At 40.8% G+C, this 22024-nt stretch overlaps 1 protein-coding gene across 5 annotated transcripts in view; it reads left to right on the forward strand.

Moving 5' to 3' along the window:
• Window positions 1-21255, forward strand: part of aplp2 (amyloid beta (A4) precursor-like protein 2) — a 53829-nt gene extending 32574 nt beyond the window's left edge. The window contains exons 4-18 of one of the 5 annotated variants that reach the window (XM_051397062.1): window positions 446-558; window positions 2604-2818; window positions 3104-3303; window positions 3803-3970; window positions 6267-6400; window positions 7395-7469; window positions 7811-7969; window positions 9451-9579; window positions 12261-12360; window positions 13175-13348; window positions 14049-14084; window positions 15930-16012; window positions 17106-17183; window positions 18638-18793; window positions 19072-21255. In XM_051397062.1, coding sequence (XP_051253022.1) covers window positions 446-558; window positions 2604-2818; window positions 3104-3303; window positions 3803-3970; window positions 6267-6400; window positions 7395-7469; window positions 7811-7969; window positions 9451-9579; window positions 12261-12360; window positions 13175-13348; window positions 14049-14084; window positions 15930-16012; window positions 17106-17183; window positions 18638-18793; window positions 19072-19173 — 1922 coding nt within the window. In that variant the 3' untranslated portion in view covers window positions 19174-21255. The remainder of the gene's footprint in view (window positions 1-445; window positions 559-2603; window positions 2819-3103; window positions 3304-3802; window positions 3971-6266; window positions 6401-7394; window positions 7470-7810; window positions 7970-9450; window positions 9580-12260; window positions 12361-13174; window positions 13349-14048; window positions 14085-15929; window positions 16013-17105; window positions 17184-18637; window positions 18794-19071) is intronic. The other 4 variants (XM_051397064.1, XM_051397066.1, XM_051397063.1 and 1 more) reach the window with 4 other exon arrangements.
• Window positions 21256-22024: the final 769 nt, after the last annotated feature.

The raw sequence follows: 22024 nt of genomic DNA on the forward strand, positions 1-22024 counted from the left end.
TCGTTCTATGAATAAAACATCTCCGAGTTGAATTCATCAAGCAAATGATATCATTGACTCGCAGGAAGAGTCTGGACTACCTTTAAAGAGTGTGAAACCTGATTTTCTCCACTGCCATTTTGATTGCAGAATTGCAGATGCGGTGTAGAATATCCCTCATAAATCCCTCTCGGGTTCAGGTGCACGGACAGATGTTCAAGTGTCAAATGCCCTTTCTGTTACGCCACTGTAATGAAATGTAAAGGATCAGACAGCTATGAATTATTGAATAATGCCATTTTTTGCATTCATCTCATCTGTTATTCCTTTTTTAGTCCCACTTGGGGATTAATTGTTTCTAACCCTGGCAGTAACCAGGCAGGGGAGTGATTTTTTATTATTTTCTTTTGGACAGATTGGTAGCATGACTAACAGGCATATTGGTCCATGTGATTTGCTGTTACAGTGGGCGAGTTCGTGAGTGACGTACTTCTGGTTCCAGAGAAGTGCAAGTTCTTCCACAAGGAGCGTATGGACATGTGCGTCAGCCATCAGCAATGGCACGGTGTGGCCAAAGAGGTAAGGAAAGAATTACTTCATAGGAAACAGGGGGAGGCTGTATTTCAGAGATAGCCGAGCATTGGAAAAGAAAACTCCTGTGGGAAGAAGAAGTCTTAAGCATCAACTTAACTTTTAGAAATTAAACTAAACTAATTTTAAGTCTCCCCGTCACACTGGTCACACTTTTATTGCTTTCCAATCTTTCCTCTTCCCTCCCTAATACCTTTCCACCTGTCTCTGTGAGTCTCTGAGGCCCTCTGATCGCAGGCTGACTGGGAGCCCTCACATTTCAGCTCCTAATCAGATTAGTGTTGTGGCTGTAATGCAACTAATCCCCCCTGGGCAGCTCGGGAGCCGGCCCTAGGGGGCCACTCTGACCACGACAGTACGAGCAGCAGGCACCTCTCTGAGCCCATCAACCGTCTGCTCTTGTCTCTCCCTCCCTCATTCTTCCTGACTCTTACTCTTCTCCGAAGCCTATCACAAACGCCCAAAGCCAAGTTTCATCTGCAGCCTTGCAGCCAGCAGATAGTGTGACATCCAGAGGCAAAAAATAACCTGCAGTCGATAACAAATTTGTTACAGCCGAGCAGTAATAAATCTTACCAGTGGGAAAATCTGGGTAAAGAAAAAAAGATTCAAAAACAATCTCAGCTCCCTCGCCAACTGCCACTGAGATGTTCTTAAGCAGGGCAGCTAATCCTCGACTGCTCCAGTGGAGTTTCTCAGCAGCCATCAGTTACACTGAAGTTGAGTTTGGTACCTCCTAGCTGCTATTTGAAGCATTGTTGAAAAATTGCCAGTTTGTTAAAGGGCCGCATGACTTTTTGGAAGTGTGGCCCATTTATCATTTTAGTCAGTACGTGACAAGAGAGCTAGCTCTAAAATCAGTATGTCTGTATTCTGTACGTGGATAGATCTGTAACTGTGTCAGGTGACCGCAAGGGACCAGAACCATACTAGGAGTCATACAATAAATACAGGGAGCATCTCCGAGGCTGGACAGTAAACACCTGAAAGGATAAAGAATGCTGTCTTAGTCTAAGTCATTGAACACACACAGTAAATGAGTCCAATTTAAATATTACTTTACACTATTTGATTATAAACAGGAAATTCGTCTTTATATTTTGATAGACCTTTTTGATAGTGCTAGTCACCTAAAACAAACTGAAATATCGATTCACTTTCAGTTGTTTTTTGGTTTCTTTACAAATCTTTATTGTTATTACAAATATGTTTCATATTGATCATCTATAATAATACATATAACAATTATTTAAGAAATAAATAATGAAAATTCTAGTAAATAAATATAAAAACCCAGAAGGTGGAAGTTTCTTGAGTTGAACCATGTTTTGTGTTTTAATTGCTTCGAGGGGCAAGAGGGCATCATTTACTGTAATCTGTGGTTAGTTGTTTTTCTTGCAGCAGAAAATGTGGTAACACTTTATAGTTCACCTACAGAATGTATATTAAATTATTATATTATGATGATCTATATGTATTTGTATATGTAACATACATACTCATGACCCCACAGTGGTGTAATATCAGAAAACAGTTGTTGAATTAATAAGCTACTAATAAGCTACTGAAATGTTACAAATACATTATAAACTGTCTGTAGGCAGACTATCCAAATAAAGTGTTACCAAAAATGCAAAAACTTTTGGATTTATGAAGACCAAAATAATCAATGGGTGATTCAAAGGATTCCTTCTTTTTGAAAAAGTATTTTGGGCCTCAGATCTTTAAAAAATGAAAAACACGATCCCTACTGCAGCAAGTCAACAAAATCATGAGACTGAATTAATAAAACTTCCGCAGTTTCGTCCCACCATGACTCACACACTCCTCCATCTGGCATGGGCATCATTGTTGACGTTGTCTTTTATCTTCCCCCTGATGAATAAAGGTTAAACAAATGTCACCTTGTCAAAGCTAAAATTGATACTGTAAAGGAGTGAGAGTCCTAGAAAGCCCGGCAGCTTCATCAATCTGAAACCCACGTGCCATGTTCAGTCAATATCATCACTTGCTCACTTCTTCTACCCTGCCAGGCCTGTGCCAAGAGCTCCATGGTGCTGCACAGCTACGGCATGCTGCTGCCCTGTGGCATTGACAAGTTCCACGGCACCGAGTACGTGTGCTGCCCCTCCTCTCGCATCGGGGAGTCCGCTCCACCTTCCCTGCCCTCCCAGGAGGACGACGAAGAGGAGGAGATAGAGGATGAGGAGATTGACGAGGCCGACCTGGTCGAGGAGGAGGAGGACAGGTGAGTGGTTCAAAATCGGGTTGTTGGGGGGGGGGGGGGGGGGGGGGGCGGTAAAGTCTATGACCGTGTGTGGTTGTGTTGCATGGCATGTCTTGAGATATTGCGAGTGTGAGATGGGCTCTTGCGAAGGGCAGGTATTACCGGCCATCTGGATGAATTAACGTGTGGTGACATTGACCTATGGCAGCTGCTCTGCCTCCTTTGATAAATCACTCCTCTTCCTGGCTTCCACTCCTTCACTCAATCACCTCCACCTCCTCCTCTCCTCCTCCTCCTCCCCCTCAGTGAGACCCCAGCTGACGAGCAGCCAACACAAAAAGAGGATCCCGTGGACGAGGACGAAGACGAGGAGGACGAAGACGAGGAGGAGTACCACTATGTCTATGAAGATGAGGAGGCAGATAAGGAGGATGAGGATGAGAAGAAAGAGAGCAGCAAAATGTCAGAGAGCCAAGATGAGGACAAGACTCTGCAGGAAGTAAAAGGTTTGTAATGAGTTGTTTTAAATTATGATGTACCATCCTCCTTCTCTCTCTCTCTCTCTCTCTCTCTCTCTCTCTCTCTCTCTCTCTCTCTCTCTCTCTCTCTCCCTTATTGGCACTTTGCCTACCACTTAAATATAATCAAACCTTTATAACTTTTAAACTATTGGCTATGTGCTTAAATCTCAGCCAGACTGTAATTAGATAAGTGTATGCATCAGCAGATGCCCTTTTCTTCAGCTCACAGCAGACACTGTGATGTACTGTTCTGCTTTATCAGAGTACAAGGACAAATCATCCTGCCTTACTTGTTGCCAAACCGCTGTTAAACCCTGCTCATCATGTACAGAATCGAGCTTTTACAGTATATTTATTGATTTGTTTTTGTTTAGTTATATTTGTGTGGATGTAGCAGTAGTTTGATGGTAGTTTTTTGTTATTGAGACTGGAATTAAGTGCTGCCCCTAGTGGCCGGATGATCTAACAAGCTGTCCCCTGGCAGCGGTGTGCACCCTGGAGGCTGAGACCGGCCCCTGCCGTGCCTCCATGCCCCGCTGGCACTTCGACTTGAGCCAGAGGAAGTGTGTGCGCTTCATATACGGGGGCTGTGCCGGCAACCGCAACAATTTCGACTCAGAGGAGTACTGCATGGCCGTGTGCAAGCGCCTGAGTAAGTCCCACCTGACAGAGGCCGGTTTGAAAACACACACCCCTCCTCCTCCTCTCTCTTTCTGTTTGTGTCTTTGCTGCAGACTCTCAGCTGAAAACACTTTAGGATAACATAGTCTGTCCCTGACTTCTAAAAGCAGAACACCTGTTCGGCACTCTTCAGCTGCCACTCATCAAATCACTACAGCTGTTGTTACCATGCCACCTCCCTCCACCGCGACAATCACAACAACTGAATCCACTCGACATCTTTCTCTTTTGTTTTATTGTTACACTGATATACCCGGTGCTGCAACTAATGATTATTTTAAATATTATAGTGTGGCAATTCTTTTTTTAATTAATCCTTTAGGCTGGAAAATATGTTAAAAAAACTATTCATCACAAATTCCTAGAGCCATATGCTCAGATTGCCTGTTTTGTCAAGGCAACAGTTCAAAATAAGCTTTTTAATTTAAATCAAATATCAAATCATCGCATTAAAGCCAATGGAAGCAGCATTTTGTATTTTTACTGATTCATTTTCTGTCAATAGATTCATCAATTTTAATTTCAGCACTGTTTCACTGAATAAAACGTCTCTTTGCATCCAGTTCTTCACTAATAAATAGGCTATTTGTAATGACAAATTAGATCTTAATGTTTTTTTATTTATGGCACACACTGGTTCATTAGTTTTGGTTAATGCTCTACTAAATTGGAACTATTGAAGTTTTCAATATTAACCATATGAGACGGAAATAAATTAAGCTTATATTAGGTTTTATTTCCTAATTAACGATTATTATTATTTAAGTAAAACATTGGACACTAACTGCATCCACAGAGATATCTATATTTCAGAGAACACTCTGTTCACTCCGGTAATCAAACATTGATTAGTCTGTGTACTTCCTGCACATTGTCACTGAGGGAATCGAAACTCAATACTTTATTGCCAACAACAGAAATGTGTCTGTAGCACAAATATTGGAAAACTGCAAAATGTGGAAAGCTGACATTTAATGCCTGCTCAAAACTTACTCTTGTTGTCTTAATCATAATTTTGCCAACTGTAATTTTTTAAGGCCAGTTTCTTGTTCAGCTGCCCGTGTTTAGACAAAGTTGACCTGTTGAGGAATTAAGCTTCTTTTAATAAATAAAGAATTTGCAGAAAAATATGTTTATTTTACTCAAATAAATGCATGAAAAAAGTATTATTTTGGTTTTGGTACCAATACTCAGGTATCATATTGGAACTAGTATTTTAAATAATATCCTGCTCAACTGGTATAACAGGTCAAGACCTTTAAAGTACATTTTTAATTGGGAAACAAAAGTAAAATTTAAATTCAAGTAAAAAATACCAAATAAAAAAACACATCATTCTAATCCTTTCTTACTTTAGTGTTCGATGTGTTCGACTTCAAACACACTTTCCAGAGTTTTCTTCCTTCTTTGTTTGCCTGCCTGCTGTTCACTCCTGCCATTTGTTCATGTTTCTGTCTGTCTGCCTGCCTACAATCTGTCTGTCTGCCTGTAAACAATCTGTCTGTCTGCTCACAGAGCACTGCCACTATTTTTACTAGAACCCCCACAAGCACGTCAGCAAGCACTTTTTTTTATTTTACTTTTTTGCACCTCACAATGACTCACTTTCCATCAGTTCAAACCCAATTCATAGCCATAACCAGAAAAGAGAAATAAAATCATTTTAGGAGCTGAAGCAGTAAAGTTCAAAGCAGAAACCACGTGTTTATCCGTTAACCCCTTGTGCCTCCTGTTTTTGAGGGTGAGATGAAGCGATGAGGTGTCTTCCTGTTTGCGAGCCCGGAGCATTGTTGTTTTTTGCGACTTACAGCGGTGCAAGGAGTGAGTCCTGCGTGACTATATAGCGAGGAACCCAGAACAGAGCCCTCTGGCATCGCCCCAGATGACCCAGCCGTCAAACACAGAGATATTTCCATTAGTGTTGGAGATGCGACCTGTCAGCAGAAAGCCGATGGGAAGATGAAAGGAATTCAAAAGGAAAGACTGTCAGATTCTTTTAAATTTATCCGAGTTACTGAGGGTGGAAGAACGCCAATGATAGGAGTGCTTCTGTGAGGATTTTTGTCCAACTTCAATCTGCATTCCACTTTCAACTCTCTCTCTCTCTTTCTCTGTGCCCAGTTGTCGGTCTGTCTTTGTCTTCCTGCCTACCTACTGTATGTCTTCCTGGATCAGCCTGGTCTGCCTGTCTATCTGTTTCTCTGTCTGTCTGCCTGGTTGTCAGTGTGCAGCCCCGTCCACTCACCCATCTGCTTCTGAATTTGCAGCCATGCCGCCGACACCCCAGCCCACCGATGATGTTGACATCTACTTCGAGACCCCGGCCGACGACAAGGAGCACAGTCGCTTCCAGAGGGCCAAGGAGCAGCTGGAGATCAGGCACCGCAACCGCATGGAAAGGGTGAGTTACCATGTCAAGCTAGGACACCACTTCCCTAATTACAGAGGCAAAAAGACTTTTTTCTGCTTAATTGCCCAATATGAATAAATTAAACGTATCAATACCAGCTGATTAAAGAATAATTTTCCAGATGGAGAATTTTCTTCCTTCTAACATGATGTGTTTTGCCTGCAGTGTTTGCTTAGTAACTGCCTGTTGAGCCAAAAACAACAAAATAAAAGCATTAGTATTATCACAGAATATCGCATCTTGATAAACATTACATTTACACAATCAATAGAACATTTACTCTTTTAATAGAGGGCAGTCATGTGGTGAAAGCTGTTGTACTCTGACATTTTTATATTTTAGTCCATAACCTGTAGTTTTATGTACATTGTAGTTAACAACAGAAAAAGCTGTCACTCTTTAAATGTTCTTTTATTTTTTCTAGTAAAAAAAACATTAAAAATACCTGGCTTTTTATAGATGTTAAAGCCTATCAATTGCTTTGCATACGAATTCAAAGTAAATTATTACTATTATAGACCCATAATTTATCTTCCTCGATAATAACTGTGCATCCCTGATTCATCAGTATCTGTGATGCAGTTTGTGACCTATTTTGCTTCTTTTTTTTAAAGAACTCAAATAAGAAACAAGTATAATATTTTTGTAGTTTAAGTTTAGAAATTAAGCCCTTAAGCTTGTTGGGGAGCAGCTGAGTGTAGCTGCTGCCTGAGGGAATTCAGGGCCAGAAAATGTGCAAGTCGGCTGGCTATTCTAAGTACTCTTAATATTTGAACATGTGAAGGCAAGAATATGGAAAGGAGCAAGGTCATACTTGAAGTGTCTCTTACCTTCATGCAATTACAGGTGTTGATCCTTCCAACCCCATCTGCTTTTACAAAAATTACTGTTGGCAATTGTCTGGCTCACTCTGAGTGAACAGGTGCAAGAGGACCACCTTCCATCTCGCTTCATTTCCTTCCTCTCTGTGTCTCTCTCACTTTAGGTAAGAAAAGAGTGGGAAGAGGCTGATCGCCAGGCTAAGAACCTGCCCAAGGCTGAGAGGCAGACATTGATCCAGGTAAGATACTGATCCTTCCCCCCTGGGAGTCCTGCCTTTGTCTCTTTGTTTTGGTGAGATATGATGACTTACAGGCCCTGGGTCCCTCGCTCCCTGTGCCATTAAAGATCCCTTTTCCCCGGCTGCTCTATCTTTATCACTCTAAGGCTAAATTAGGGCACTGTCTGAATGGGGAGACTTCTAAATGAGTCCCTAACTCTCTTGACGAGCCTGAGAGGCGCATGAGTGAAACCGAGAGGTTTTTGTTCCTACTTTTTAAGTAAATGTTGAAAGAGCTTTGTTTTGCCGTACAGCTTAAGGTGTATATACATATTTATATATGTTTATGATTTTGTTTACAGCACTTCCAAGCCATGGTGGAGTCCTTGGAAGAGGAGGCAGCCAGTGAGAAGCAGCAGCTGGTGGAGACTCACCTCGCCCGTGTGGAGGCCATGCTGAATGACCGGCGCCGTCTGGCCCTGGAGAACTACCTGGCTGCCCTGCAGGCCGACCCCCCCAGGGTAAAGACCACACACCGGCCTCTGAGAGCATCTTTTATCCTCAGCTCTCTCCATCTGTCTATTGCTTTTTCCTCCCCTCGGTCAATGTGCAAACACATTCACACACACACACACACACACACACACACACAACACTGAACCTTACACTACTTACGGCCTGTGGCTAACGTCATATTCTGTCAAAAGACCCTCTGCCAACTTGCAATTCATCATGGCGAGAATGGATTACTGCAGCCAAAAAAAAACCCCACACACATCCTAAAATCCTCCATGAGCACAAAGTCAATCACATTTGAACCTACAGCTATAATCCCTGTGTCGTGTTTTTCAAATTCCTCTTATCTAATAGTCTTTTGATCCTTTTGGCAGCACACAGTTCAAGGTGCACTCGGTTACAAGGTGCTGGTCGTCACTCCAACCACCTGTGTTGGGCTTGTTACCCAAAAAGGAACAAATTAAATATTTCTATTCTGTACTCATTTCAAATGTAAGAATGTTTACTTGAGAGCGCAGTGATTTCTGATCCTGCTTCAGTTACACTTCCAAAATTGGTAATTGCATCATCTGTGGTGTGATGCTATTTCAGTAGCTGCTGCAGAAGATTTTATGTCATATTATATGCAATAGATTTTTTTTTACATCTCACATTTGACAACAACTTGTCATCCTTCTGCTCAGATATGTGAAGGTGTTATTTTTCAATGTGAGCTTTACCTCTAAGTCTGTTTATGGGAATGGAAAGCTCACCCCTGAATGGGTTTGGTCATACTATTTCATTGGAAAGTGGAAAGTAATGTACTTGATTACAATTTTGAGTTATTTGTAGTCACCCTAACCCTTAATTTATTAATTAACTATTAAATCATTTCATTGTATGTTACTTTATACCACTCCACTACATTTCATAGGGAAATATTGTACGCTTTACTCCACTACTTTATTTGGCTAACTTTAGTTACTAGTTACTTTACATATTCAGATTATTATACAAAATATTATCAACAAATAAAATATGTTCTATTGATATAAATGACAGTATATAAAGTGATTAAAATTAGCCCCACCTTTACCAGCATTAAAGTGATACATACTTTAATCTATCAATGATTATAATCCAATAATGCTATTATTATAACAATATAATATATATAATATAATACCTTTGGTATTTTAAGTATATTTAAATGCTCATACTTTTGTTCATGAATCTGATTCAATCTGAAAAAAATGAAAAGAGATGAGAACAATAGACACCACTTTCAAAAATAATTTCATTGATTTCTATAAAATTAGAAGAGAAGTACACTTGATTGATGGTCTCCAGAGAAGAAATTGCTGTCATGTCCCTTACATCCACACAAGACAGGGATATTGCATCATACTGATCCAATTATATTACACAGAGATGGTTATGAGGCAGTGTTTTACCACCACAACTCTCTCATCCACCCCTCTTCTTCCCACTCCCTGTCTCTGCTCAGCCCCACCGCATCCTGCAAGCCCTGAGAAGGTACGTCCGCGCCGAGAACAAGGACCGCCAGCACACCATCCGCCACTACCAGCACGTCCTGGCTGTGGATCCTGAGAAGGCCGCTCAGATGAAGTCACAGGTCAGTTTCTTTAAACCTGATGATCACTGGATTTGAAAACAATATGCCTGAGGTCCAAGGTGATATCTTTATTTTTTTTTGGTCCATTTAAGAGTCAAAAACTCAAAAATACACAAAATATTTAATTTACAATGATGTAAAAGAGAAAAAAACATCAAATCTGAGATGCTGGAACTAGCAAATATATATAAAGATATATATACTCTATTTCATCAGGTCTGTATAGTTCCATTTGGTTAATTGGTACCTGCCAACGCTTTCAGGTTTTGCATCCTTCCTGATCTGGTTTCGGCAATGAAGACGTACTGTATTAGAGGCTGTGTCAGTAAATCTGAAACCTCATGCCGAGCCACTCCAAGATCTCACACTCCTCCTATTCCTGCTCAGACAGGGGAGAGATAATGATGTCTCAGCCTGCTCCTATCTGCCCTGTTTCTAAGTGTGTAGGAGGTAGAAAGAGTGTGTTTCTCTGAGTTGAAGCCCAAGAGGAGTGAGTAGGCTTGTTTGACGGAGGGAGGGCGGTAGTTTCATTCACTTAAGCCTCAGCCGAAGATTAACATTGCGCAGGTCTTGTGTAATGCTGGACTCTGAGCCGCTGCACAGGGATTTGGCTGGAAGCTCCTCTGTTAGATGTACTCGCCTGCGTGTGTCAGTGCCCTTCGACACCATTTATAGTTATCCTCCACCATTACAGATAACACAGCGAATGGATGAAACAACATAGTGAGGAAGGGGAGGGGGGAAAGGACCGGAGGGTTACTATTTAGATGAATTGTGATATCTGGGAGGCGGCGAGCCTCTGTGCTCAGTCATGGGTAGCCAATCTGTATTGTTGTGCTCTCACAGTGTTTATTTGTCAAGGCTAGTTCCTGTGTGTTTCTTCACTCAGCCAAGTCCATGTCTGTATTTTCGGTTTTTGCAACTCCCCTTGTTTGTGGATTTGATATGTGACTTAGAAGTGCATTATAAAAGAATCCTTTGTAAACAGAAGGCTTGCTGGGCTTTATATAACTGTGTTATGTGACTTTCTGGGATCAAGATTATTTCTCTTTCTATAAAAGCCTCACCTGTCAGGCTTAGAAGAGGTTGCTTGATGCATTGAAATATGTACTCCGACACTGGGACATGTAATCTTCATAATGAGGATTGTTTGTCAAACATCGACAGGAAGGTGCCAGGAGGGCTGCAGCGTGCCTTTAATGGGAAAGGTGCATTATTGCCATCTGTTGCTTGCTCTGGTGCACTGCAGCCATGTGTTGGAAGATTAAAACAGTCAATCATCATAGTGGGAAATAAACACCAGTTACCTGCCAAGAGCTGGTCGGCTTTGTCAGTAGCTTTTTATATTCTGCCAACCACTTTGGCAGCGGAGTTGTGGAAATATCTCTACTCTTTAAACATCATATTGCTGGTAGAAACAGTGAAAGTGACTGAATTTTTTGGAAAAGTTTTTGCATCCGTTCGATCAAAAGAGTTTGTTTTCCTACCCAAACTGCGATACAGTGGTGATCATTGGGGCTGACAGGCAGTAGATCCTGTCAAGTTAGTTCAGAGCGTCAAAACTGATTTGAATATTACGTGCAGCAACTTGTTTTATGTCTGCAAGTTGGCTGGCTGTGAGCGAGTCTGAGTTCATCTTAAGAAAATATGTTCTCTACCAGAAAGCGCATTTCCGCCATTTCTGTGACAGTTCTGTTTAAATTTTAGGAACATGAACGAATGTCTTTCCCCTCAGAACATTTATGAGAGAACAGCTCGCTGGCAGTCCTGAAATTTCTTCTGTTTAGCCATTTATTACATTTCATGACATTTTAAAGTCTGTTTCTTGGTTGTACCAATTAATCAAAAGCAAAAACACACACACAAAAAAAGACAAATTCGTAGTTTTTTCCATTTTGTACAAACTCTTCATCTTTATCTCATGTATTCTTCATTTTCCTGCCTTCGTCTTCATCTTTTTGTTTGGTTTGTATGTTCTCTTCCAGCTGACACCTGCTTCTGAAGAGGAATTTTAATCTTCTTACATGAATTATCTCCCCGCACCACTTTGTTTTACCCGCTGTACATAGCTCTTCTGTGCAAAATCTCCAAACAGGAAAGCCAAAATAGTAATCTATGATGCTTTTAGGTGTCAAAACTTTAGTGACAATAAACTCAAGAGATTTTCGGGGAGGATTTTCGGGGATAAGTGTGTATTTTCTGGTTCATTAATGTTAGCTTTTAAATAGATACTGTTGGGATGAACATTTTATACTAATAGTTGGCAAATCACTCTGTAATTAGTTGTCACTGGATTAGTGTTGAAACGATTATTGAATTAATGGATTTGTCATATGCCATTAAATGATTCTACAACCATTTTAATGAATGATTTATCGTTTCAAGTATTTATTTATTTTAAATCCCAGCTCTCCAATATGAGTGTTTCCAGCTTTTCACTATCTTATATCATTAGAAACATAATTCCATTGTGTTCTGCAGTGTTTCATAGACTAAACAATGAATCCATTAATAAATAATATCAATAACTGCCGTCCTGGATGTAATTGTTAACATTGTACATAAAAATCTTAATTATTTTGTCCTCTATTCTGTCCCTTTTATCCAAGATCCAAGCAATTAAACCCATCGTTTCACTTCTGCTTACATGACGCCCTGTTTGTCTGTTTTTCCGACACCAGGTGATGACCCACCTGCGCGTGATTGATGAGAGGATGAACCAGAGTCTGTCTCTGCTCTACAAAGTACCTTACGTGGCCGACGAGATTCAGGATGAAATTGGTGAGTCGTGTTCTGTCGAAGAGCCCCCGGGCAGCTTGGAGGAGGGAGACGGCGGGCTGTAATAAGAATGAAGTGAAATGAAAACAGTGATGGAATTCATACATGTGGCAGACAGATAAAGCCAATGCATCACATTTCCTCTGGCCCTCTGCGAATTTGTTTTCTTATATCTGGTGCAAACAGACAAAAACAGAGAGCTTTGTCTTTGTGCGAAGGGAAACACAAATATAGGAGGAGACCAGTAGACAGGCTTTAGCGCTGTCTGTAAACCAATTATCAGAGACAGAGAGAATTGTCTTCTTTTTCTCAGTATGAATTTGTAGAGGGGAATTCAATACAGCTTCTACTTTCTGTTTTTAAAGGTCTCAGCTCTTGTTTTAACAGTTAGATCTAAAGCTGGAAACTGTATTTAGGATGTCTTCATCTCCAGTGGTACAATTTAAGACAGGCATTGTCCAGCACATTTTATTATTTTCTTTTGTTTCCTTTGGTTCATTAAAGAAACCATAGCATGGTGTTGCAGCACAGATTAAAGTGGAGCGGGTGCAGTGACAGAACTGGGTCACAGCTTTCACCATGCAGCATCCTGTTGGGAGATGTGCAGATTTACACAGAAAATAGCTTTCAGAAAAATACTAATTGGTAGTTAGCAGAAATGGGAACAGACCCCTCTCTTGCAGCAGCTCTATTTGAAAAAGAATGTTAACAGTAATTGGTGAAACTCTCATTTTGCACACTGCTGCCATGTCCCAGGTTGACAGGTGTTAGCACGTGCCAGGTCGTCTAATAGTTTGTCATTTGTACCTTTCTGCAGACGAGCTACTCCAGGAGCAGAAGGCTGACATGGACCAGTTTCTGTCATCTATCTCTGAATCACAGCCAGATGTCACCGTCTCGTCAGAGGAGAGTGTGGAAGTCCCTGTGTCTGAGGGCAAACCCTACCGGCCCTTCCAGGTCACATCCTTGGGGTCCCATTCGGAGCCAGAGGGTGAGCAGCTGCAGACCTTAGACGCAGTCACATGCAGCATCATGAACAACACTGTGGCTGTGTGGAGAACAATAGGCCATACACGAGTCTTTCTGAAGGACATTGGTGACGAAGCACGCCAGAACTGTTGCACAGTGAGGGAGAATAGGTTTACAATGTGTTTTATGCCGATGCAAATGTGCTGTGGAGCCATGGGTTTGGACTTATCTGTGCCTGCACAGTTCCCTGTGGCCAAGCCTTCAACACAGCACTACTGAAGTTCAGATAAATGCGCAAAGCCTCAGGCTTTGGTACTGAGCCGGAGCCAAAAGCTTAGGGGGGAAAATGAGCAGTTATGGTTCTGTTCTTTGTCACATTTGTGCCAAACAAAAGATTGAATCCTCAAGGAGAGAAAAAAGTGATGGATGGAACACTTCCAGCAAGATGGAAGGCAAATTACAAGTAAATCCCCAAGGAACATTTAATATACATGCCAACACCCCCGAGGGCTTAGACAGAGCTAGCCAGTTTTGAAATGGCTCCCTTTTTTGAGTTTGGTCATGTCTCGAATTTATTTTCGGACTCTTTCCTGCTGGATTCTTTTCCTAATCAATTAACACAGCTTGATAATCCTGCCTTTTCTCTTCTCACCTAAGTTTTCTCTCTTCTCTCCTTCCCCCTTTCTGTTTTTTCTTTTTTGTTGCTCATTTCTAATGCCAAGGCGATCTATCAGACTCCCCACGTGCCTTCAAGAAAGGTTGGTGCCTCTGTTGCGTCTTGTTTTTCTGCCCCCCCCCTCCCCTCATCTCCCCAGCCATTCCCATCTACTATTTTGTTCCACTGTTCTCCTTTCCCTTGGTGCAATATGGGATGCTATCTCTCCCACCATTTCTATTTCATCAGAAGCCATCTGGTGGTTAATTTTTAACTTTTTTTGATGACTCACATGGGCTGCGTGGTGGGATTTATGTTGCTCTTATGCTTTTCATCATGCTAGGATTATCACCTCATGCTGAATAGCAAAGTGCCTTTTAAGTCTTTTTCTGGTAGAGATAGGTCGCAGCCAGCTCCCCTCTTTCAGGGAGACTCTTCAGTCATGTGTTTGCTGTCATCCCGTCCTCAGTATGTCAGTTTGTCAAAGCACCTTGCTTAATTATTCCCCCACCCACACACTCATTCCCCTCTTCCGGATAGGAGCTGTGTGATTTAGTGGCCCTGTCTGAGGCTCAGTGTTTCCGCTGCTGACCCACAGCCCAGTCTAAATTGGCCCAATTTGTCCTCCAAGACTTGAAACAGGGACATGGTTACATCACCTGATCTGGGCTGAACCTTGTGAGCTTGCTCAGTGAACACAGAGACGCCTTCCACTAATTGTTGAATCTAAATTATATATTGATTATATGATAATAGATGCGCAACCTCTCCCGCTTTTTCCATAGAACTTTGTCCCTCTGTATTTACTGTTGATTTTGTGTTTTACTTGCAATCTACTTGTGCTGCAACGAAGGATTATTTTCATTATGTATTAATCTGTCCATTATTTTCTCCATTTATTTATACAACTTAAAATTATGTGGGAATAGTGAAAAATACAATGTTCTCCATTATTTTAAACCCAGCTTTTATGTGACTACAAGCGTTTTTTTTGTTTGTTTTTCGTTTGAGGAGTACAGTAATCGATTATTAGACCAATAGTTTTTCAAATCCTCATAGATAAGTGGTCACATTGCTCCCATAAAGGTCACTCCCATTGTGCTGTGTGTTATTGTTGCTGAATGCAACACTGTGTGCACCCTGCAGTACCATCTGATAACATGCCAGTTTCAGACGTCACTTCTGCTAAGTGAAGCTTGTAAACGCACATCATTGTTCCACGCTTAATCCAAAGGCAGTTGTACTAATCTTGAGCATTTGGCATTGGCTGACCAGCAGTAGCAGCAGACAATAAGCCGACACCAGACTCATCGCTGCTGTACATTGTTCAGGACCCTGCCATCACTGCCTCGCTCACTCTCTGTCGTCTCCGTTCTTGATTTATTCATGGCCTATCTGGTGTGTGTATATTAATAGATCCTATGCCTATTTGAAAACCATCAGTCTAACATGCATATTTGACACTGTGGCCCAGTTTTCAGCTTAGCCACTTACTAAGACTTTAAAACAAAATATCATCTTTTAAAATCTCAAGGGAATGTGAAGGATTTGTAGATTTGTACAGTAATACGGAGCTTTGACCGTGAAGTGAGAGATACGAAATGTCAGGATGACTCATAACTGTTCAGAGGGGTTTCTCTTTAAAGAGTCAATGCATGTAACTGTATGTTTACAGAGAAATCACAGCTACTATATGCAAAAATCTACTTTGAGAAGGCCTTTGTAGAAAATAAGGTCGATGTCATGTTGGCTTCACAGTGCTCACACTGTGCTGAATGGAAGAAAGGGCTTTGTTGTCACCAGTGCACTAAGGAGACTGAGGCGACAGTTGTGAGGAAAAGAGCTGGATAGCTATGTGCAGCTGTCCACCATCAATACCACCATCCCTGTTTGTCTGTTTGTTTGTGCTGCTCTGCTGTTATTGACTGTGCTCCTTCACCTCCTGCAGGCTCCGCTATGTCTGGTTTAGACGGTCTGATAGGTGCCGAGGAGAGAATCATCAACAGCAAACCCAAGATCAGCGACAATGTGGTAAGAACTTCGTTATCACTTCATCGTTCTGTTTAACTTTTCTAACTCGCTCAACACATGAACTGAGAGCAGCATTGTTAAAGCAAAAACGCAGGAAACTGTGTAAAGATACCAAATTGTATTCCATATTAAACATCCTGAATCAGACAACTGTCTTGACAGTGTCATTTTATTGTCACAACCTCGGGCCAAGGAAATAGTGCTAATGATTGAAACTGATGAGTACATGCTGTACAGCGCTTTCACATAGCTCTCTTAAGTTCTGCTTTTAATGAGTCAGATTATTCCAGTAACTATGTTGTCATAGTTACAACTATCTCACACTGGGCTATTTGCGTGTCTCTCTTTGGCCTGTGCCAACCGACCCTCATTCAGATCAACTCCACACTTTGTTCGGCAGTCATCGCATGCTACTTTTCTTTGCCAAACACACCATTCCTCCTCATGGATTTTCAAACGATGCTTGGCTGCTGAATGTGTGCCGTGTTCCGCATGCTAATCCAACACCGAATGCACAACTGCGTATTTGTTTGTGTGTGAATATGAGTCATGCAGGTTTTTGTGTGCATGCATGTTTCTTTTTGGAAATGTCTTCTCAGTCTCCTAGGGCAGAGCAATCAGAGGTTGAAAACAACAAACGGTGGCGACACCTTAAAATGTCAATCGTGATTATGTCATCGTGAGAAACAGACTCTGGACTGCTCTGTCTCTACAAAACAGCAGATTTTGTTTCTGCCTCCTGAACACGCCCACTTCCACTCACAAGTGCTTCTTCTTTAGATTAGAGCTCTCAGTAATGAGTGGCTGACAGTCTGTTTAGAAAGACATGTTAACTGTGTGCCTAGAAGAAGAGTCTGTTGTTGATGCTTGCAAACCCCCTCCCTCTCTCCTTCCAGTTTGTACAAGACAGCTCCAAGTGTATCATCACCCAAACACAGATAATCCTTACAGTTTACCTCGCTGCACATTCACACCCTCTCGCTCTCCGCCTGCCTATCTCTCTCTCTTTCTCTCGCTATCTATCTCACACACGTACGATCTCACACACACATTGTGGTGAGTGTAACCTGGGCTCCCCTGTCTGTGTTGACAGGTGATTGATGAGTCTCTGGATGTTAAAGAAGTGGTTTACAGTGCAGAGAGAGTCAGCGTTATGCATGATGATGAGCTGGTGAGTATAGCGGCGCCCTCCACAGGGCTCTCTGGGGAACTGTAGTTATCCGTAGTGGGGAGAAGATGAAAGAAGGAGGGAGTGTGGGAGTGTGCAAAGATACCAGTTCTGCAGCTGATAACTGCCAAAATAAAATAAAACACAGCTTTGGAACAGACCCCAAATCCCCTCTCTTTGTTTTATTTTTATTTATTTTTTTTACAGTTTTCTGTTCAGGCAAATATGTTTTGGTTATTTCTGCATGGGTGCATGTTTGTTATGTGAATGTATCTGAATGTACACATTGAAAATCTCAGTTCATATGATGAATGTGAATCCACACAAACTGGGTGTGCTCAGTTTATGTGTGAAAAATGAGCAGTAAAAAAAAAAAATCCCCAGTGGCTGTCTACATATGATTAGTTTGTGTCATATGTGCCAGATTACATTGTGAAGACGAGTGTAGGTGACTGTGGTTGCGTGTGTATACGAAATTGGCCAAGATATTACACAGTCTTCCACAAAGACACATTTCATGCATGTATACACACTATTCACAAGTCAATCGTGTCCTACCTCTGCAAAAAGGGATGTTGTCCTGTGGTTTTATAAAATAACATGAGAATAAAGGCGTGATCCTCCTCTAGTTTTTTCAAAGCTCGTTCGAGGAAGATTGATCTCCTTATTTCTCCTTGTAAATAAATTACTGGCTTATATTTTAAAGGGAAACTGGTGTATGTGTCAACCTGGGCGCTAATCTTGTATCTTTCCATTATGACTATTGATCGTGATAACAATTTACTCACCGCTTCCGCTGGAGATATTTGATTTGGGAACACAGATTCCAGCAAGAACAATATCGATCAGGGCCAGGAGACAGAACCTTCTAGGGCTTTCAGAAAAACTTCAAATTAACAGAAATCACTGCAAACAGTTCTGTTTGAATCTGACTAAAAGTAAACACAGATAGTTGTGCTTTAGAAATCCCTGCGGCTGTGGAAGTGAACTGCGCAGCATAGCAGCTCCACTTCCAGGTCAACTTGACAGCTGCTGCATTTATGCGTGGATGCTGGTTGCAGACTTGCTCTCAGTTTAGCTCGTGTGTACATGTTGGAGATCTGGCAGCAAACACAAGAAGACAGTTTGTGTCGGCAAGTTTCCAGATTGCAAAAGTTGAGTGTTAAATAAAGTTAATAATGTTATCATGATTTTTGCTCATAATGGAAATTCATAACATAACAAGACCCAGATTAACAAATAGTCCACATACATTTTTTATCATATGACAGCATGATAACAATCATATGACAGCATGATAACAATCATTTAAAAGATTACCTGATTAAGGTAACTAGTATACGTGTTCAGTGTCTTCATTATAACAGCAAAGACAACTTTATTGTGTCTCTGTGCACATATTGTCTCCTCACTGTTCTCTCCTTTCTTGTCTTCCTCTCACCCGTTCTACCTGTTAGGAGTCCTACCGCCCTCTGGGAGAGGACTTCAGCTTCGGGAGCAGTGCACTGATTGGCTTGCTGGTGATCGCGGTGGCCATAGCAACTGTGATTGTGATCAGTCTGGTGCTTTTGAGGAAGAGGCAATACGGGACCATCAGTCACGGCATCGTGGAGGTAAGCCACCTGTTATTTGGAGCACAGCGTGGGGATTTGGGCAGAGAGTGTAAACTGCACACACCAGTGCTCTCAGTGAGCTGCCATCCATCTTATTATTAAGTGTCAGATTTAGATTAAATTATCAGGTCTTATGTAAATGGAGCATGGGTAAATGCAAGGCAAATTAAATTATTCTCCCTGCAGCATTTGAATACGACAGACGCAGCATGTTGTGCCTCTGGAGCACAGGTGCCCTTGTTGAGGTTAGCTATTAGTGTCATGTGTCTGTCTCGCAGGTTGACCCCATGCTGACACCAGAGGAACGCCACCTCAGCAAGATGCAGAACCACGGCTACGAAAACCCCACCTACAAATACCTGGAGCAGATGCAGATCTAACCAGAGCCTACAGGGGGCACTATGAGTCTGAGGACAGCAACCGAGGGGGAACATACTACTGACCAATAACATATGCTATTGTTAAAAGAAATCATTTGCATACATCCAAACTCCATTTACTGGTTTGTTCAAAACAATCCTTAAATAATGCTACTACTTCTACTACTGCTACTATTGTACTATAGAGCTCTTTTTGATCATGTTTCTTTTGAAAAGGTGATGTATCTGCCATTTTGCATTATGGAAAATGTGATTCTGCAGATTTCTCTGTAATTATCAATACAGCTATCTCAGATCAAGATGTATAACATTTCTTCAGACATTTTCTTTATTTTTGAAAGTGAAATGCAAATCAAGCAAAATTTCAATGTTTTTGAGTAGCCATCATCAAACCAGCATACCAGACACTACGCTTTAGTTCTCCATCATGCAAGTGTCATCCATGCAGTTTCTGATGGTTTTCTCCAAAAGAATTGGTGTTTTATTTTGTTCTTTTTTCCTCTCAATAGATTGCTTGTATATGAAGGTTCTTTGTACCAATTAAAATGTATAGTGAAACAACAAATGAGAAAAAAATGAAATCATGACTTATTTACTTTCCGTTCTTTGTTATGATAACAGACAAAATATACATATACAGTTTAAATATATATAAGAGTAGATGTTTTTATTCCACCTTCTTTTTTTTTTTTCCTCCCAGAAAAGAGGTTATAAGTCGGTTTAGGGTTCTTAGCTTGGCGGTCATGAGTTGTGTTTGCAGGCACACTGTTAGGAAGAGACGGGGAAGGTGAACGTGTGCACAGACCCCCAGCTCGAACACATCACACAAAACCTACTCTGAACCCTTATGAAGTGAATGTGATAAACATCCCCTCCAACACACACAAACACAACCTTTTTATCAATAGGGAAACAGTTCATTGATAGATTAATTAATAGCTATTGACATGTGTTACATAGTTGAATGTATTGTGGAATCTTTTTTTCCATACTATGTACCTGACAGGTTCCTATGTGGCTTTGATTTTTTATGCACTATCACAGACATTGTGACAGTGGGCGACGACATGCCACAAACTGAAAAACAAGTGTTGTTTTTTGGTTTGTTTTCTTTTTTTGCACAAATTGTCCGAAGCAAAAAACCAAGAACCAGAAAAAGCAACTTTGAAAACAAATTTTTGGGGATGATGTACACACACGTTATTGGAGCAACTGTTGGCTTTGCTGGTCATAAAGCGTAGAACAGTCTGATAGACCAAAACAGGGCCGGCCCAGAGGTACAAAGGAAGTGAGCAGCTGCTTACGGCCCATCTGCCACCAGAAGGCCCCCAGATGAAGCTAAAGTGTACAAAACTTGGTGGATTTGGGGGTGCTAAACTGTGATTAATTCTGGGATCCCTTACAAATGCCAAACAACGAAGACATTTTGATTTTCTAACCCTGAACATATCGAATTTGGGGATTGTCACAAATCATTCTGAAGGCTGATTGATTTCAGGGGAACTATACAAAATTGTGCAATCTGGAATTTGGGATTTGGGTACCCAGAAAGGCTTGGGCCGGCCCTGGATCAAAGCCAATTGAAGACAACTTGGAGCTGGAGGGCTGTGCAGGCAGACAGAGACACACAGAAAGACAAGGCTTGGAGAGCTAACGTGTATTTTTACAGGTAGAGAATGACACAAGTAAACTGAATCCTAGAATCCTCTTTTCTCTCTCTCTCTCTCTCTCTTAGTATTGTCTTTGTATGCCTGTATAGTTGATGTTGCAATCATGGCTTTTTTCCGGAGGATTACCTGTGGTGTGCATTGTTCTTATATGAAATGATATGATATATATTTTTAAGTTTGTTTTCTTTGTTTTCTATTTTTTCTCTTCCTGTGACAGTATCTCTGTATGTGACTGTCTCACTATGCACCCAAAACGGCTTAAATCTTGTAACTGCCTGCTTGATTGTGGGAGGGGACTGGGAACTAATATAATATGCATATTAGTGATTTAAAAATAAATTTGATTGACACCAATGGAAACAGATTTATGGTTACAGGGGGGATACACATCAATAAACTCACAACTTCCATATGGATGTGTTGTTTTTTTCATGGATGGATGGATGGATGGACGGATGATAGATAGATAGATAGATAGATAGATAGATAGATAGATAGATAGATAGATAGATAGATAGATAGATGTTTAAGTAATTATTATATAAACCAGGCAGCTAGATAAAATTAGCATTACATTCTGAACAATGACCATTATTATAGGGTGGCAACTAATGCTTATTTTCATTATTAATTAATCTGTCAATTATCCTTTAATAAAGTTTTTGGTACATAAAATCTCAGAAAAGTGAAAGAAATGTCCACCAACATATTTAAAAGCCTGCTTGATTGTTTGAGGGGACTGGGGACTAATATAAAATGCATTCTAGTCATTTAAAAATAAATTGGTTGACACCAGTGGGAACAGATTTATGGTTAAAGGGGAGTTAACACATCAATAAACTTCCATATGGATGTGTTGTTTTTTAATGGATAGATAGGGTAGAAACTAATGCTTATTTTCATTATTAATTAATGAAAAGTTAAAGAAATGCCCACCAAGTTGTGTTGTTTTGTCCAAAACCCCGAAATATTTAGTTTAATATCATAAAAGACAAAGAAAACCAGGAGATTTTTGATATTTTCTCTTTAAAAATGATTAATTTTCTGTTTATTAATTAATCAATCAATCGTTTCAGCTCTATACAAGTGTGTGTGTGTTTGCTTTGATTGAAATAAAATGAATCTCTTAATGTAAATGTTGTTGAGGGATGGCCTACAGTTGAGCTGTGAAGAACCAACAG

This window comes from Dicentrarchus labrax, unplaced genomic scaffold, assembly GCF_905237075.1.
Source record: "Dicentrarchus labrax unplaced genomic scaffold, dlabrax2021, whole genome shotgun sequence".
Classification (NCBI taxonomy): domain Eukaryota; kingdom Metazoa; phylum Chordata; class Actinopteri; family Moronidae; genus Dicentrarchus; species Dicentrarchus labrax.